Genomic DNA, 18,457 nt, shown 5'->3' on the forward strand with positions numbered 1-18,457 from the left:
GTGCAATCGGCCCCATATAGCCAGCCAAATCAGCACTAGCGCTAGCCAGAGCCTCGTACCGTACTATATACTCGGTACCGTGGCGCGCCATTTGATTGTGAGCGCGGCCGAGGTCGATCGAGAGCTAGAGCTAGAGCGGCACACACATTATATTACGGTAATACGGTATACCGGGGGAGCGTTTCATCAATATTTTCATCCGACAAGTTGTCAGATCTGACATCTTTCCATCATCATCATCATCATCTGTACGGGAGGGTAGGTAATATACTATATAGTCCTGTAGATCTCCCGGTCGTAAACACTTGATGCATAATTAAAGTCTACTCTAAGTCTAACCTAGACAGCTGGCAGCCGTCTGTTTCGAGGAGTTTTTTAACATTTTTTTATTTTTTTAATTTCTCCTCATACACAGACGGCTCGCTATCGTGCAGCCACCATTAGGGGACTTGCAATGCAAAATCCCCCCGTCGGGGCTCTTCAATTTTTGTCTTTAATAAATAAAATTTTTGAAAATTAACGCGACCAAAATGCAAATTAATATTCCCTCTTGGCATTAATTGCCAAAAAACAGAGAAAAATCAAGTTAAAAGAAACAAAAACAGTGACTTATCTCGGCTGTCGCGCAAATTCACTTCCCCGTTTTATCCGCTCTTAAGTACATAAACATATGGCCATTGAGTCCCCTGTACAGATCGCGCTAGAACTTCGGTCTCTGTATTTGGTGAGTGAAGCCAACGGAGTTCAGCTGAACAACCAACATAACAGAGACTGAAGCTTTTGGTCTAAGTCTAACCCAGAGAGCTCCCGCCCGCTGCGCGGGCGGGAGCCCAGAAGCTTACCGTGTATTTGACCATATTCAGCGGACTAGGGTGATTTATGGTCTAAATATTTCTCCAAATGAATTGTGAAAACAGAAAGTATACAATTACCACGATTATATGGATGAAGGTCTAACGAGTGGCAGTTTCCTGACATCTGGGCACAGACTGGAACCTAAAAAAACCGAAAAGTTCTGTCCTCTACCCCAGTCTCGATCGGCCATTTTGTTACGATTTTTAACAAAAATGGCCGATCGAAACGGGGGTAGAAGGAGAGAACTTTTCGTTTTTTTGAGGTTCCAGTCTGTGCCCAGATGTCAGGAAACTGCCACTCGTTAGACCTTCATCCATATAATCGTGGTAATTGTATACTTTCTGTTTCCACAATTCATTTGGAGAAATATTTAGACCATAAATCACCCTAGTCCGGTGAATATGGTCAAATACACGGTAAGCTTCTGGGCTCCCGCCCGCTGCGCGGGCGGGAGCTCTCTGGGTTACTCTAAGTCTAACTCTAAGTTCAGTGCGCGCGGGCGTGGATGTCAGACAATTTCAAAATGTTTGCTTGACCAAAAAGAATCTAATCCGTGTTTAAAATAATAATGAGTTGATGCTGGAGGACATTATAATACTAGTGTTGCAGGCAAACTATTCCAGGATTGAATCACTCTTTTACTGAAAAAGCTGCTGCGGGCATTCAACCGACAGTGAGTTGTGAACAGTTTGAAGGGATGACCTCTTGTTCCCTGATACTAGTATGAGACCTCATGAAGAGGGATTCTGTGTCGACTCTATCTCCTATACCATGTAATATTTTAAATACTTGTTGTAATTTTGTATCATGTCCCCTCATTCTCTGCGGTAATGTAAGGAGTACAGATTCAGTCTAACAAGTCTTTCAGTCACTCATAAGATAAGGAGTTAAATCCTGGAAATAGTCTTGTTGCTCTACGTTGTACAGATTCAATTCTTCTGTCATCGGTGATGAATCTAGGGCTCCACACAACACTACAATACTCCAAATGTGGTCGAACAAGAGCCTTGTACAGCCTACAGGGGCAGAAATATATCCGGTTTAATGTTCACAAATGCACGTTTGATGATGCCCAACATTTGGTTAGCTTTTTGGATAGATGCAGATACATGTTGATGAAATGTGAGTTCACTATCATCAATAAGAACACCAAGATCCCTTTCACAGTTGACATCAACCAGTGAACGATTATCCATAAAACGTTAGAGTATGAACGATGGATATTGTTATTTCCTATATAAAGAGTCTTACATTTATCAGAGTTCAGAGGAAGCTGCCATGAGAGTGACCATTTCTCAATGCCATTCAAATCATCTTGCAGTGATTGACTACAGTCAGGGTTTGGTACTCTGGCATAAATCTTAGCGTCATCAGCATATAATAGCGTAGAGCTTGAAGTAACGTCTGGCAGATCGTTTACATACATAACAAAGAGGGTTGGCCCGAGCACACTACCCTGCGGTTAGACCAAAAGCTTCAGTCTCTGTATTTTGGTTGTTCCGCTGAACTACGTTGGCTCCACTCACCATACATAGACTGAAGGGGATGGGGCCCCGTACCTACAGCCAACGTATAGTGAACTAGCGTTTTATAGATCGAGATTTTAAACTGTTTTTTAAGCAAAATTGAAAGTTTCATGGTTTCCATTATCAGGGAAATATAAATAACTTAAGTAATTGCATACCTTGGGCCGGAGTTATTGAAAAAAATCCTCTGGATGATTGAGAAATCTGTCATCTAAGACATTTTCACCTGACCTGACGGTTTTTCTTGCAAGTTGCCATCTTGAATGACGTCATTATCGTTATTAACTTAATGTCTCGAATCGATATATCGCGATTATAACTAGTACTAGTACTAGTATAACTAGTATCGTTTATCTTCGATTTCGTTCGCATATGGAGCAGATCGTATAATATCGAAAGCAATATCGATATCACATTCGTGATTGTTGACGTTCGTTTGTAATATTTTATAGTTTGGCTGCCATTTTGACCATTTTTATCGTGTTCAACCCAATTAAACATCGGTAAAGTATATTTTTCATGCCTTTTTCATCTATATCGTTTAAAGTATTTTGATAATTAAATATCAAGTTTTAAAAGTTTGTTGGTTATACATCCTTAGATTGTAAATTCGATGTGTAAAATTACATCAAACTTTGGACTGTGAATTGACAAAAGGGAGGGAATGAGAACACATGCGAGCCCACACGTACACCCTACCGTCGGTAAATGGGGATTACAGTAAAATGTCAGAAATCGTTGAATAAATCCCCAGAAACGACGGTTATTCCTGTCTACCCTGCGGTATGCCACTAAGTACTTCACTACTTGTGTCCAATCTGATTTACAATCATCAACAACAACACGCTGTAAACGTTCAGAAAGAAAGGCCTTGACCCATGTTAAAAGCGGATCACGTATTCCAAATGATTCAACTTTTCTTATAAGTCTGGTGTGTGGAACAGAGTCAAAGGCTTTTCTGAAGTCCAAGTATATCACGTCAACAGGATCACTACAATCAATACTTTTGGTCCAATCTTCAAGCTGGCAAAGCAACTGTGTTGTACATGAACGACCAGGTACAAATCCATGTTGTGCTTCACAAAACAGCTGTTGACGACTCATGTGCTTAACATTGGCGTCTCTCAGAATGGATTCCATAACTTTCACCACCACCGATGTGAGACTTATGGGCCGGTAGTTACTGGCATCCTTCCTGCTACCTTTCTTGAAGATGGCGGTAATATTTGCTGCCTTCCATTCTAAAGGGAGGACACCTTCCATTAGTGACATGTTGAAAATCATGGCAAGTGGTTCACTGATCTGGTCTACCAGTTCCTTTAATACACGTGGATGCAATTTGTCCGGGCCAGCTGATTTACTGTTCTTTAACAATGATAGCTTCTTTTTCACAGAAGCAGGTGTAAAAGTTACAGTGTCAAGGAAAATGCCATGTGAATACTCAATGGGAGCTGGTATACATGATGTATCTTCAACAGTAAAAACACTACTAAATTGTAGATTTAGTTCATCAGCTTTCTCCTGACTAACAGTAGCTGTTGATCCATCACTTTTAGATAGGTTGCCTATTTTGCTTCTACTCTTCGTCTTGCTGTTAACATATCTCCAGAAAGATTTAGGATTTGATTTGACTTCCGATGCAAGCTGAAATTCAAAGTTATTGCACAGATCCCGAGTCATATCTCGCAGAGAGTTTCGTGCACGAGCATAAACATCATAATCAACAGAACTCCTAGAATCTAAGTATCTTTTCCACAATCTCTGCTTCTTCTTGGAGAGTGTCAAAGCCTCATGAGAGATAAAAATGTTTCTTTTTTTACATTTACCCTTCACCTTCACACGTTTAGGAATATTTGCTTCCATGCATTGATGAAGTTTGGCAGAGAATTTGTCCCATGACTCATTACAATTTAGATTGGCAAGAAAATCATTCCAATTTACATCACATAATGATTTCCTCATTTCAATATAGTTGCCCTTGTTGAAATCATAAACAGAGTCCTTTCTCTCAATTTGCTGTTCATATCCTAGCATTGTGTTAATCAGCAGGCAGCAGTGATCACTCTTCCCCAAGGGATGTAGGTATTCAATGTCATGGATAAAATCCCGATCATCAGAGAGTACAAGATCAAGTACATTAGCTTGTTGCCCTTCCCTGAACCTAGTAGGTTTCGTTATGTGTTGGAAAAGGAAACCATCTTGCACTGTACATAGAAATTGATGCGCTGGTTGACCTTCACCACAACGTGGATGCCAATTAATCCAGTCAATATCTGGGAAGCACTGTTCCTATGGTAAATGTCGGATAAAATGGGACTTGTCGGATAAAACGTCCGACAAGTCCTTTCATGAAATGCTCCCCGGTACGTGCCCAAATCTTTCACGGACGTGGACATACCGGTAATTAAAAAGGTGATGGCTTCCAAAATGTTGGTTAAGGTTCAGTCTTTGTTGGTTGTGTTAACTGCCGTCTGCGTTGGCTCCACTGTGTGTCCGGACAGGTTGTGTGTCCGGCATGTCCGGACGATGAATTTTATATAGAAAGTCATTTGGAAAAATTTACAAGCGAAGTTTCCCAAGTTTCATCAATTTTTAGTCCAAAATGTTAGGAAATATTAATTATTGAGAACAAAATAGTGAATTGCAATCATTTTGATCCCTTACATACTTGAACAACTTGGTATCATCAGCAAAAAGATAAACATTACTTCCAGTCAGTAGAGGCGCACGGCCAATATTGGAGACTGTCTCCAATGTGGGAGATTATCTCCAATATCAGAGACTTTTGTAAAGAATTTGGGTATCCAATTTCAGAGACAGTCTCCAGTTTTAGAGACCAATTTCCTTTGTTTACATTTGCTGCAAAAGGATTACCTTGGCGGCAAATAAAAATGTGATAAGGAGATTCCTCATGAAAAATTACCCCTTTTCACCTTCTACTTTAAAAATTCACCATCTACTTTTGTTTTGATAAGGATTTTTGTTGTCAATCACACACAAAACAAATGGGCTTCTGACCTTAGTGAGACAAAATTTTGGGTGGAAAAAATCATGCTTTTGTTGGTGTTGTTTCTTTAATCCTTTTGCAAAGCAAGTCTCCAATGTGGGAGATTGTCTCCCCTATTGGAGAGTCTCCCATATTGGCCGTGCGCCTCTACTGCCAGTAACAACATCTGGGAGATCATAAGTTCATAACAAAAATAACACAGGTCCAACTCCAAGCATGCCGAGGACACTCCCTTGGCCTTGCGGAATTCCGCCATCTAACGTTACATCTCTATTGGCCTGACATGCACCAAAACAGGAAAAAATAAACTTAAAATAAAAGGGGAAAAAACAGTGACTTCGGCTGTCGCGCAACTACATGTACTTCCTAGTCATGCTAAAAATTGCTAGTTTATCTGAACTTAATACAAAAGCATACCGGTATGGCCATTGTCTTTGAGTCCCTGTACACTACAGTCTACAGATCGAGCCCGGGGGGCCACTAGTTACATTGACGAGTGGATACCATTCACGACTAAAAAAACATGTAAAAAGGGTGTTTTTTTCAAGGTAGGGCACGTTATGTACGTAACGTAATAATACGGGTGCAGGTGTCAAAAGCACTAAAATAATGGAAAAAGGGTATGGGTAGGCCTACTAAAAAAGTACTAGGAAATTTTGTGTTTAGGGTCGAATTTAATTTATAAAGGATTTTTGCCCCAAGAAGAGTCAACACTACGTGTTATGGTTGGCGCAAGATTTTGGAGGTGGGGCTGTAGGATGGGGGGTCGGGTGTCCGGACACTATGTTTTTGAAGCCTTCTTTTTTGTCTTTGGATTACACTAAAAATGTGAATTCAATTGTTGTAATCATCTACTATTTTGTTCTCTATAATATTACCTAACATTTTGTACTAAAAATTGATGAAACTTCGTTTGTAATTTTTTCCGAATGACTTTCTAAAATTGATCGTCCGGACGCACAACCTGTCCGGACACACAACAACTGGGTATACTAAACAAAACCCAATGATGTGTAGGTAACGCCGACGTCTGTGACATATATATCGCTGTACTTGTTTAGGGGGTAAATTCAGGGAATTTTGGCAAGAGTATCGTTTTGTTAATTGTTTCCATTTCAGAGAGTAGAGTAAACATGTAGATCTCTACCTCAAATATGCATGTAAATTATGTGATCTACCGGTAGATCAATGTGAGAATGATTTAGAAGGAGAGTGATATGATGACTTTTTTGTGTGTGTGATTAGAGATCTAGGCCTAGTCCATAGTTGGGGGTGTGGTCAATCCACGGGTGCGGTTTATAGTCAGTTACCTACGGTATAAATAGATACATGTTGAAAAAGAGAATCTTACGCTGAATTACATAATGATTGACAACTGGGGGGGGGGGGTGATCACAAAGATTCAAGTACGGTATGACTAAGAGTCTCATTTAGATCTAAATGCCAACACGTACATGATATATATGTATATTAATCAATACGCAGTAGTGCGCGTCCTCTTGGCATGATCTAGCTGACCCCGGGGGGGGGGGCACTCGACCAAAAAAGTGGTAGGGGTGTGCCGCGGGCGAGACAAAAAACGTGGGCCTTGGAGGGCTTATTATATTCACTCGCGTTCGTAATCACTCGCGTCGCGTTGGTAATCACACGCGATTTTGATTTTTGGCGATTTTTTTTTCATTTCGGTGCGATTTTTTTTCTAACGGTGTCTTCAATGGGACAAACACGCTGGGAAAATAAAATGAAATTGAAATTCGAGTTTCGTTTTAAGCCGGCAAGTGCCTTAAATAAGATGTACTCGACTACTGTTTTAACATAACAAACAAGCAAATCAGCCATGTGGCTCAACTAACTTAGAATAGATCCGGACTTCTACTGTGTCTTATACGAGGACTCCGAGTCGGAACTTGCCATATCTGCCACATCGATATTACATCGTATCATTCCCATATGCGGACATGCCTGCATGCAATGGTCCCAAGGCGGCCGGACCCGGCCGCGGTCGGACACGACGTGCATCGGTAGCATGGATCAAGCTAACGTGAGTCGAGCTGAGTTAGATCCCACGTTACATATGAGGCGCCGATTGTACCAATATTATATAGAACAATTATTTGTCACATAATCATTATTTATTAAATAATTACTATTATTTATATATAATTTACATTCTATTTGTAAATAATTACTATTATATAAAATAACATTTCTAATTATTTATATATAATTCCAAGTAATTCTTCATTATTTGTAAATAATAATAGTTCGACATTCTATTATTCATAAATAATGATTATTTGTTTTTCATTATTTATAAATACTGATTATTTGTTTTTCATTATTTATAAATAATGATAATTTGTTTTTCATTATTTATGAATAATGATAATTTGTTTTTCATTATTTATAAATAATGATTATTTGTTTTTCATTATCTATAAATAATGATTATTTGTTTTTCATTATTTATAAATAATGGTTATTTGTATATAAATAACGATTATTTGTATATAATGGCAAACTGTAAAAATCGTTTATAAATAATGATTATTTATAAATAATGGGATATTCAAACAAAAATGTTATTTATAAATAATGAAACACGATGAATTTTCATTATTTATAAATAATGGGAAACTCAACAAATTATTTATAAATAAAGAAATGTGCAATGGCATTGTTAATAGATAATTATCATTTACAAATAATAGAAAACTCGACAAACTTATTTATAAATAATAAAAAAACGAATTGCAATTATTCATAAATAATGAAGTATGCAGTGTCATTTTTTTATAAATAATGAAACACAAAAATTATTATTTATAGATAATGAAAAACAAATAATCATTATTTATAAATAATGGAATGTCGAACTATTATTATTTACAAGTAATGAAGTATTACTTGGAATTATATATAAATAATTAGAAATGTTATTTTATATAATGGTAATTATTTACAAATAGAATGTAAATTATATATAAATAATAGTAATTATTTAATAAATAATGATTATGTGACAAATAATTGTTCTATATGATATTGGTACAATCGGCGCCTTATATGTAACGTGGGATCTAACTCAGCTCGACTCACGTTAGCTTGCTCCATGCTACCGATGCACGTCGTGTCCGACCGCGGCCGGGTCCGGCCGCCTTGGGGCCATTGCATGCATGCAGGCATGTCCGCATATGGGAATGATACGATGTAATATCGATGTGGCAGATATGGCAAGTTCCGACTCGGAGTCCTCGTATAAGACACAGTCGAAGTCCGGATCTATTCTAAGTTAGTTGAGCCACATGGCTGATTTGCTTGTTTGTTATGTTAAAACAGTAGTCGAGTACATTTTATTTTAAGGCACTTAATTGCCGGCTTAAAACGAAACTCGAATTTCAATTTCATTTTATTTTCCCTGCATGTCTGTCCCATTGAAGACACCGTTAAAAAAAAAAATCGCCAAAAATTCAAAACGCGAGTGATTACGAACCCGCACGCGACGCGAGTGATTATAAACTGCCCCTTGGAGCGGGCTAATTGTAAAAAGGAGGGTCCTCGGAACATGCTTCGGAACTACAAATGTTTGTGAAAGCGGGGGTCCTTGGAATGGATCGCCAGCGTGTGATGAGTGCGTATGCATCCCTATGGAACGGGCATTCGTGCATGATGCAGCTAGCGCGGCCTCCGCCGGGTGCGCTCGCGCAGAGGCGATGGTCAGACAGCGCTCTGCGGCCGCTTTTCACCAAAATTGCAGCTCCTTGTAGCAGATCAATGCGACCGGAACGGCGTAACGAAAAATATGCGAAGCTTTGGAGCGGATTTCTTTCTTCTTTTTTCTCGATAAGAAGAAAATGCTATGCTTTGGAGCGGCTTTCTTTGTTCTTTTTCTCAATAAGACAAAAATGCTATGCCTTGGAACGGAAATTTGAGTGTAAAAATGGGGGTCCCCTCCGCGGCACATATGGTAGTGGATCGTATTACCGAACACTTTTCATGAATTCAATCATATCAAACACACTATTCTCATAAAATTCACCAAACTTTCACCATGAATACACAATTACCTACAAAATATAAATATGTAAAAATTTGGCCGAAATCGTTTTTCCTATTTACGATATTAGCTTCCAATCGGACCCCTCTTTGCATGTGAAATATTTTGGTCACTTGAAAAAGGTATCGTATTACCAAATGTGTGTTTTCTATGGGAAAAGTTGAGAAAACAACAAAGTCACTGATGCGCTATTTTGACCATATCTTATTGTTTTTCGAATATTAAGACTTTGAAATTGTGTTTTTGACAATTTTTCATCATCTTTCTATTCAAGTTCTCTTTGAAAGGATGTTGCAAAATTTTGAGCGTATGGAATTATTTTCTGATGCGTATGATGCGCACGTTCGGTAATACAAGGCCGGTCGGTAATACAATCACTCACTATACCCACTATGCATTATATACTGAGTGCCCCCCCCCCCCCCCGGGATCTGACCAATGCGGTCACGCCTTCTACATGTTCTATAACTCAAAGGCATTTAAGTACGACTCTTAAGTCATACTTAAATGTTTGTGAAACACCTGATTGCATTTTCTCCCAGCATAGATGTCAGTGCAGACAGCAATTAAAAATTTTTGTCTATTTTCTTTTGTCCACATTTTTATTTCTTTTTTCTTGTTTTAATATGTAGGAGTGATGGCAGCAAAGGGGAAATCAAGATTTATTGATGTGAAAGCTCTTGCAAATGAGCTGGAAGAGGAATTGCCATGCAGAGGGAGACAGATTGCATTGTTGTTATCACTAGCAGGCCAGGTAAAAAGCTGCTTTGAAGTTTAAAACATTTATTATTTTGTAAAACTGTAATTAAGTATGTATTTGTCATTTCTTTTTAAGTCCTGAGGAAGTTGGGGTGAGCTTAAGGCTTGTTCCCACTGCACTTACGGATGCAGAGAGGATTGGGGAGGCAGTGTAGCTGGGGAGGCAGTGTAGCTCAGTCGGTTAGAGCGCCTGTTCCGGATAAGATCGTAGATCTCAACGTGCGTGGGTTCGAGTCCCGCAGCATGCCGGAAGACGTCTAACAAAAAAACTGATGCTAGCGTTGTGTGTTAACGTGCCTCACCGCTGTGTTCAGTGCGGGTGTGAATGCAGTTGGAAAACACTCCGTCCATCGGAAAGGACGCAAATGTTGGTCCCGTGTATAGGAGAGTCACAACCTATGCACGTTAAAACCAATACACTATTCGTCAAAGAGTAGGGTGTTCACCTGGTGTATTGCACCTGCCGGTCCCCGGTACTACAATACTGCAAAAATCTTCAGGATTGAAGGAGGCAGTGTAGCTTGAAGAAGAAGAAGAAGAAGATGTAAAACGGAAAAGAATCTTGCCATCCATTGGAAAATGTTATGTATCTGTTGTGTACATGGTTCATATGCTCTATATCCAATGAGCATCCGTCCACTGTGATTTCATTGTTCGCCCATTTTGTCCCATTGTCTGGAGAGGATGAAAACGGATGGAGCCAACCCGAAATTGCTTGGCTGCTGTATCCGTTATGAATACGTTTTGTGTCCGTCGGCCAGTGGGACCAGAGGCGGTATTCTGCAGTCATTTTATCTTTGAAATATTTTATTTTATCTCTTAAAATGAAATTGGTATTCTGAGATGACATTTTATCTCTCAGATAAAATTTACAATTTTATCTTGCGTATCTATAGATGATATGCAACAGAACAGTGCCTGCGTAGACATCCACATCGCGTATCTGGCCATTGCAACGCGGATGATGTGCTTGCGCCCATGTTACTTTGAAGAAAAATAAAATAGACTTAAAAAGGGTAGGGGATATTTTATCTCCGCGACCTTGATTTCACCAATATTTCTAGGTGAATCAACCCCAAATGTTGACAAGAAAATGAAGAAAAATGATATATTTATTGAGAATAACATCTTAACGTTATTCCTGTACAATCAGGAAGTATTTCTAAAACTTTTCTTGACTAATATTGTCTTTGAAATGATGCTTGAAAAGATGCGATATAGACTTCGAAAAAAGTTGAGAGTATTGTCATTTTTGTTTAAAATAAATCTCTGTAAAGACGCGCAAGCGTATATAGTGCAAGTGTAAGTGAAGTCAATGAATTGATGCAATCTCACCCCTTTGCCACACTGCCTGGCGGAATGAATTTGCATTGGTTGAGTGACATGAGAGAGCTATAAAAGCACGTTTCTAATTGGATATTGATTAAAAAGCAGGTGTGTCTTACAGAGATAAAATGAAGATCAAATTGTTCACAGAATACCAATTGGGAGATATTTAAGGTTATTTTATCTCACTGATTTTAACGAAGATAAAATATTTATTTTATCTGAGATAAAATGGATCTCAGAACACCACCCCAGGCCTTTGACCTACAGTTTGAAATGATCAAGATTTAACATAGTCACACCTGCTGCTGTATGTGTTGGTGTACAACATTTTATTCTAAAACCCCATGAATGATGTTTAAATTAAAGCTATCATCAAAATGATATTTCTTACTTCTGGTCTAATTTTATTCAAACTTTTCTGTATGCTGGTCAGATATTGTTTTCTCTTAGCAGTGAAAGGTTTTTGTTTTGTTAAAATTAATACTACTTTCATGTAATTGGAAACCTAGAAACTAACCTGGAGCTCTGCATTGAAGTCTATTTCTATTCATGACAAGTTTGATTTTTATTTCAGCCGAACCATACTACCTGTCCAGCCGTCTTTGGCTATGGCCACTCTGCAACGGGAAAGTCTGCTGTTGTGCAGTCTGTGCTGGAATCCATCTCTGCCCCAAGAGCCATTGTGAACTGTGTAGAATGGCAAGGTCAGAAGCAGCTTTTTGAAGAGATTCTCAACCAGGTAGCAGAGGCTGGGCCTAGCCCTGAGAATGGTTTCACACAGTATGCTCGGTGTGACAATGCCAATGACTTTGTCAGGTTGCTCAAAGGAGTGGTCCAGGAGAAAGAGATTGAGGAGACTGTGTATATTGTAAGTCATGCCAATGTATATTTAACTGTAACTTCAATTCCATAAGTTATCACAGGGGAAGTTCACCCTGACAAAAAGTTTTTTGTAAACATAAAGAAAAAAGCCCGGGGGGGGGGGGGCCCACTTACATTGACGAGTGGATACCATGCGCAACCAAAAAAAAAACGTAAAAAGGATGTCTTTTTCAAGGGCACGTTACGTATGTAATGTAATAAGGGTGTCAAAACACTAAAATAATGAAAAAAGGATATCTATTTCACTAGGAAAGCTACGTATTTAGGGTAAAAAAGACTAAAATAAGGATGTACTTTTTTGCCCCAACAGTCTTATACTACGTGCTTAGAGTCCGATTTGCGCGAGTGTGGGAGGTGGGGCTGTACTAAACCCAATGATATAGGTAAAGATAAAACCGACGACCGACGTCTGTGACATAATCAAAATATCACTGTACTTGTTTAGGGGTTCAATTCAGGGAATACTTAATTGCCGAGGGTATCGTTTTGTTTCCAATTCTTGTTAAGGGTAGGATTTTACACGCCAATACTTGTTAAGAGTTGCATTTTCAGAATATGGAAAATACTTGTTTAGGGTGCTTTTCGAGACCCCATGGTCAGGCATGGTATCCACTCGTCAATGGAAGTGGCCTTCCGGGGGGAAAAAGATATTGGTGAAGATTCAAGGAATATCCATCAAAGAATAAAATCAATTATTAGAATTTTAATTTCTTAATTTCATTTGTGAATAAAATAGAATTAAAATATGCACAAGCCAAATTAAACGATTTGTTTATTCATTTACATTTATTAATTATTACAGATAAACATGCATGCCTAAGTCAACCTTCCATACTGATATGTCAAATATTTGTCCATGAAAAAGCATTTTTAGAAAATGCAAAACATGATGGTTGACTCTTATTGAAGTCAAATTTCTCCTAGGTTAAACAGATTTCAATGGTCCTAAAATATTTGACTCGGGCAAAGTTACCTCTGAGATTTGTGTTTATTATCTAGTGTGTGATAATGGATAGTAATCTGTGTTGTTAAGTCTGGTTGTTGTTAACACTGTAAGGATGATATTCCAAAAATACAATAAATGATCTGTCAAAACAGAATATGCATACTTGAAAGGTTTTGATATTTTGGTTTGAAATTATATTTTGTTGATATGTTATTTTTATACCGCTTTCACCTAGGTCTTAGATAAGGCCGAAAGGTTAAGATTCATGGAGGGACACATCCTACCAGCCTTTCTACGACTGTCAGAGCTATCTCAGTGTAATGTGTGTGTCATCATGCTAAGTCAGATAGTGTGGGAGAAGTTTAGATGTGGCACAGGCTACTGTGAACCTGTCATTGTTCATTTTCCTGACTATACCAAGAGTGAGTAATTGTAGTATTTTACAAGTGTTTTATGTATTAGATGACATTGTTATTTCAGATTCCATGTCTTGGAAGTTTGCAAGTTTAGCATAGCAATGTATGTGGCGATAGCTGTTATATGCTGCATATGTAAAACCAAGGCAATGAATATGCTGAATATTAAGAAAACCTTGTACAAAGTGATTTTGGCAGTCAGTTTGGTGAAGGCCAGGTGACAAATTATTATATTCAGGTAAATTTGGATGTAGCCATCTTTCTTAATGCCAAGCTGAGGAAAGATAACCTTTTTTGTCATATTGTCAATGAATTGATAGTAAGACTACATTGTAGTATATAAAACAATTAAATTGCCCCCAAAAACAACAACAAGAGAAATATCAGATATTTTAGTGCATTTATTGATATGTAAATGTATTTGCTGTTTCAGATGAAATCTTGGAAATCATTGCATCACACCCTCCAGCTGGCTATAGGTGTACCTTCTATGCTTCCTATGTGAATCTTCTTCTAAGCATCTTCTATATGGCCTGTAGGGACCTCAATGAAATCAGGCATTTGGTAAGTGATCTTCTTATGGGAAATAAAGAGCGCTGTTTGGAAGGGAGATAAGTATTATGCTGTTCTTTCTAAATTACCTTTCATATTCAACTCAGTGGCAATATACTGGGGGCTCTTTTGCAACTTTCAGAATATGCCACATTTATCCTCTTCATATATGCATATTTCTCAGCTATTTTGCTCATAGTTCCCAAATCAAAATAGTGAAGTATTACCAATTTGCTGTAAGCAAACTCCTACCTTGTTCATACATGTCATACCGCAAATGTCTTTGCATCGACGTGGATAACAATAAATGCTCACTTTATTTGTGAAATTATCTAATTCTTACAATATATCTTGGATGAAGAACTTTCAAGTACCATCTTGAGAATGAGCAAAAGGATATATTTTTTGGTATATTAACTATTAACAGTGTTCAAAACTTAAAGTTTTACATACTGTTTAAAATCATGCATCTCAGTAACATGACCAATATAAGGATCTTCATAGTATTCTCTACATTTTTTTGCCCATAACTTCTTATTTGTCCAATTTTTATCAAAATGTCATTGATCGTAATATTTGATTTTTCTGTTTTCACACAAGCTCACCTAGTCCAAGGGTTTCATTCATCTATGTCCTTCATTGACAAATTACATTTAAACCAAGGGATGATTGATGTTTCCAACCACATGTTTTTTTGTTGTTTCTCCCCTCTTTTTTATCACCATTACTGGTACTACTTGTCAGATAATAGGGAAAATCAAGTCATGGAAACTTAAAATATAAGTTAAGATGAGTAGTTTGTGACACAAATAGTCAGTGATTTTCTATGACCACTGTTATAAGCTACTGATATCCTTGTATCTGATTGGCTTAGAACTAGTAAGTTAATGAAGATTACTGACAAGATGCTTCATGAACACTCTCTAAATGTACAGGTAGTCATGAAAAGCTGTAAAATAACAGCTATACAAAAGCTAGTAGAATAGTATTTGTCTCCCTTTTCAAAGAAATCTCTAATAATTAAACTTGCACATGTACACAAGGGAGATCATGAATTAAGTTCTATACTTTCAATAGGAACTTTCGGTAGTGCAAGAACAATGAACTTCCTGTTCTTTCATCTATTCACACCTTTACCTTATCAATGAACAGTGCTCACAGTATCTTATGTCTAGTAAAGACCTATTATGCATGAGTGTACTTGTTTACAGTTCATTGTGTATGAGGGCAAGGGGATGGGGTCTAAGAAATTACTTATTTTTCAAAATGATAGCCATCCCCAATTAAAATCATGCACTCTTATTTTGTGTGTGTGTGTGTTCATGCATAAATGTCTTTGAATAATAATAAGCATTAATTTATATAGCGCAGCTTTTATATGGATATATTCAGCTGCGCTTGTTCAGAGCTCTTTTTACTTATGTCTACACAGCATATTTTCTTAACTAAAGAGATATGTTTTTAATTTTGATTTGAAGAGAGCCAAGGATGGAGAGCTTCTTATATCAATTGGCAGGCTATTCCATAGTTTGGGGGCAGCAAGTGCAAATGCACGATCACCAAGTGTGACTTTTGTTTTGTGAAATGGGATCTGAAACAATAATTTATCTGTGGAACTTCGCAGGCTTCGACTGTGTGATTGGGTTTTAAGTTTGAGTAATTCTGTAATGTAATGTGGGGCTTGACCGATTAATGATTTATATACAATTAACAGAATTTTGAATGAAATTCTTTGACGTACAGGCAACCAGTGGAGTTCTCTCAGAAGAGGTGTAGTGGAACTGAACTTTGGGACACGGTAGATAAGTCTTGCACATGAATTTTGGACTCTTTGTAGCTTAGAAATGAGACTATCAGGCATTCCAAACAACAAACCATTACAGTAATCAAGCTTACTTGTAATCAGAGCATGCGCCACCAGTTTGATACTTTCTTGATCAAAGTATTTGCGAATGCGCCGAAGGTTATAGAGGAGATAATATGTTGATTTGCATACATTCGTGACCTGGGTTTCCATATTGAGGTTTGTATCAAAATAAACTCCTAAATTCCTTGCAGTATCAGATGATTTGACATTGGATACTCCAATTTTTATACAGTTGATATTAATTTTAGAGATCTGCTGTGAGGTGCCGATGAGCAAAAATTCACTTTTGCTATCATTTAATTTCAGATTATTGTTGAGCATCCAGCTACGAATGAAACAGATACATTGTTCCAGCCTTGAAACACTTGTGTCTGCAGAGGTAGAAGATGGCCTAAAAGATATATACAATTGTGTGTCGTCAGCATAACAATGACAGGAAACTTCAGGAAAATTATTCTGAGTGCTATTAATAAGGCTACTTGTGTATAAAGCAAAAAGCAATGGACCGAGTCGTGAGCCCTGGGGCACGCCAAAAGGTACTGGGAAAGAATCTGAGACAGTACCATCAATAACAACTTTTTGATGCCGATCAGACAAGTATGACTTGATCCAGTTGAGAGCAAAACCATTGATACCGAAACAGTTATGCAAAATTTCCATAAGTCTGGTGTGGTCTATAGTATCAAATGCGCTACTTAAGTCTAGTAATACTAGAAGAGTGACTTTCTGATTGTCCATTGCCATCAGAATATCACTCTTAATCCTAAGTAGCGCAGTTTCTGTACTATGATATTGTCTATATGCGGATTGGTTGGATGGAAGAAGTGAATTGCTATTGAGGAACTGTAAGATTTGTTGAGTGGCTGCACCTTCAACCAATTTTGAAATATATTGTAAGTTGCTTACAGGTCTTAGATTACAGAATTCAGGATCTAGACCTGGCTTTTTCAAAAGAGGTGAAACTAGGGCTACTTTCCATTCATTAGGAAAATGACCTGTAGACAGTGAGACATTGATCATAGACGTAAAAACAGGAAGTATAACATCAATATGTTGCATAATAATATTTGTTGGAAGTGGATCAGCAGAGCAAGACTTCTTAGTGAGCTTCATTACAAGTTGCCTTACTTCTCGTTCTGATAAAAGTTTAAATTTATCAAACCTAATATTTTCGGGTGCTGGAGATAGACCAGATGAATCAGTATCAATACCATCAATCAAATTTATATTGGATTGAATATCACTGTGAATACTAAGAACTTTATCATGAAAGAATTTTCCTATGTCATTCACAAATGTCATCCTATCAATGTTGCATGGCACTACTGGATGTTTGTTTGAGACATTCAGCAGAGATTTAACAACGGTGAACAAGCCTTTGACGTCATCCTTGTTACGTGCTATCAAGTCTTTGTGATAGGTTTTGTGAGCAGCATTTAAAACATATAATGCTGTGTTACGAGTTTTCTTATACTCGTTCAGACATTGATCGGTTCTTGTTCTGTGCCATTTCTTCTCTGCTTTACGTCTCTGCCTTTTTGCTTCTCGGACCTCGTCTGTATACCATGGCACATGAGGGCGAGCAACTACTCGCTTCATAACCAAGGGAGCATGCTTATCTAAGAGGTTCCTGAGTGTGATATCATACAAGTTTGCTAATTCCGAAATATCTTGTGATACATGTAAATTTCTGCATAGCATACTATCTGCAAGCTCTTTGTTAAACACTGTAGTGTTAATACGGGAGTATTTACGATACGACACAATCTTGTCAGTCAAAAATGGTTTACATGTGTTGAGATGGCACATGACTGGAATATGATCTGAAATAAGATATTTACATGGCCATGGCTGACCAACAATTACATTGTCAGATTGGCGACAAATAAGGAGGTCAAGCGTGTGACCTTGAGAATGAGTACTAAAATTTACAAACTGAGCACAACAGAGTGATTCAAAAAGATTTTTGAATGACTTTGATTCTGTTGAGTTTACATCAACTTGGATGTTAAAATCACCAGTTATTAAGAGTGGAACATTGGATAGTAGGTGATCTTGGATGTATTCGTTAAATTGACAAAGAAACGATGCAACAGACACCGGATGAGACTCTGAATATGGGGGTCTGTACACATTAATCAATTTAAGATGAAATAATTTGCATACAATATCATACTCGGCAAACTCAAATGATTCCTTCTGACCAGCGGCAACCTGACGAGCATCGATAGGATTTTTGAAGAGAAGACCTGTACCCCCGC

The 18,457-nt window shown here is 37.8% G+C and overlaps 1 protein-coding gene across 4 annotated transcripts in view; it reads left to right on the forward strand.

The window, feature by feature from the left end:
- The first annotated feature begins 29 nt into the window (after nt 1-29).
- Nucleotides 30-18,457, forward strand: part of LOC129257296 (origin recognition complex subunit 5-like) — a 28,498-nt gene continuing 10,070 nt past the window's right edge. For 2 of the 4 annotated variants that reach the window (XM_064096993.1, XM_064096992.1), the window contains exons 1-5: nt 30-258; nt 10,078-10,199; nt 12,108-12,401; nt 13,597-13,783; nt 14,211-14,341. In XM_064096993.1, coding sequence (XP_063953063.1) covers nt 10,083-10,199; nt 12,108-12,401; nt 13,597-13,783; nt 14,211-14,341 — 729 coding nt within the window. In that variant the 5' untranslated portion in view covers nt 30-258; nt 10,078-10,082. Of the gene's footprint in view, nt 259-5,916; nt 5,937-10,077; nt 10,200-12,107; nt 12,402-13,596; nt 13,784-14,210; nt 14,342-18,457 lie in introns of those variants that run through there. The other 2 variants (XM_064096995.1, XM_064096994.1) reach the window with 2 other exon arrangements.

This window comes from Lytechinus pictus, chromosome 3 (assembly GCF_037042905.1).
Source record: "Lytechinus pictus isolate F3 Inbred chromosome 3, Lp3.0, whole genome shotgun sequence".
In the NCBI taxonomy this organism is placed as follows: Eukaryota; Metazoa; Echinodermata; class Echinoidea; order Temnopleuroida; family Toxopneustidae; genus Lytechinus; species Lytechinus pictus.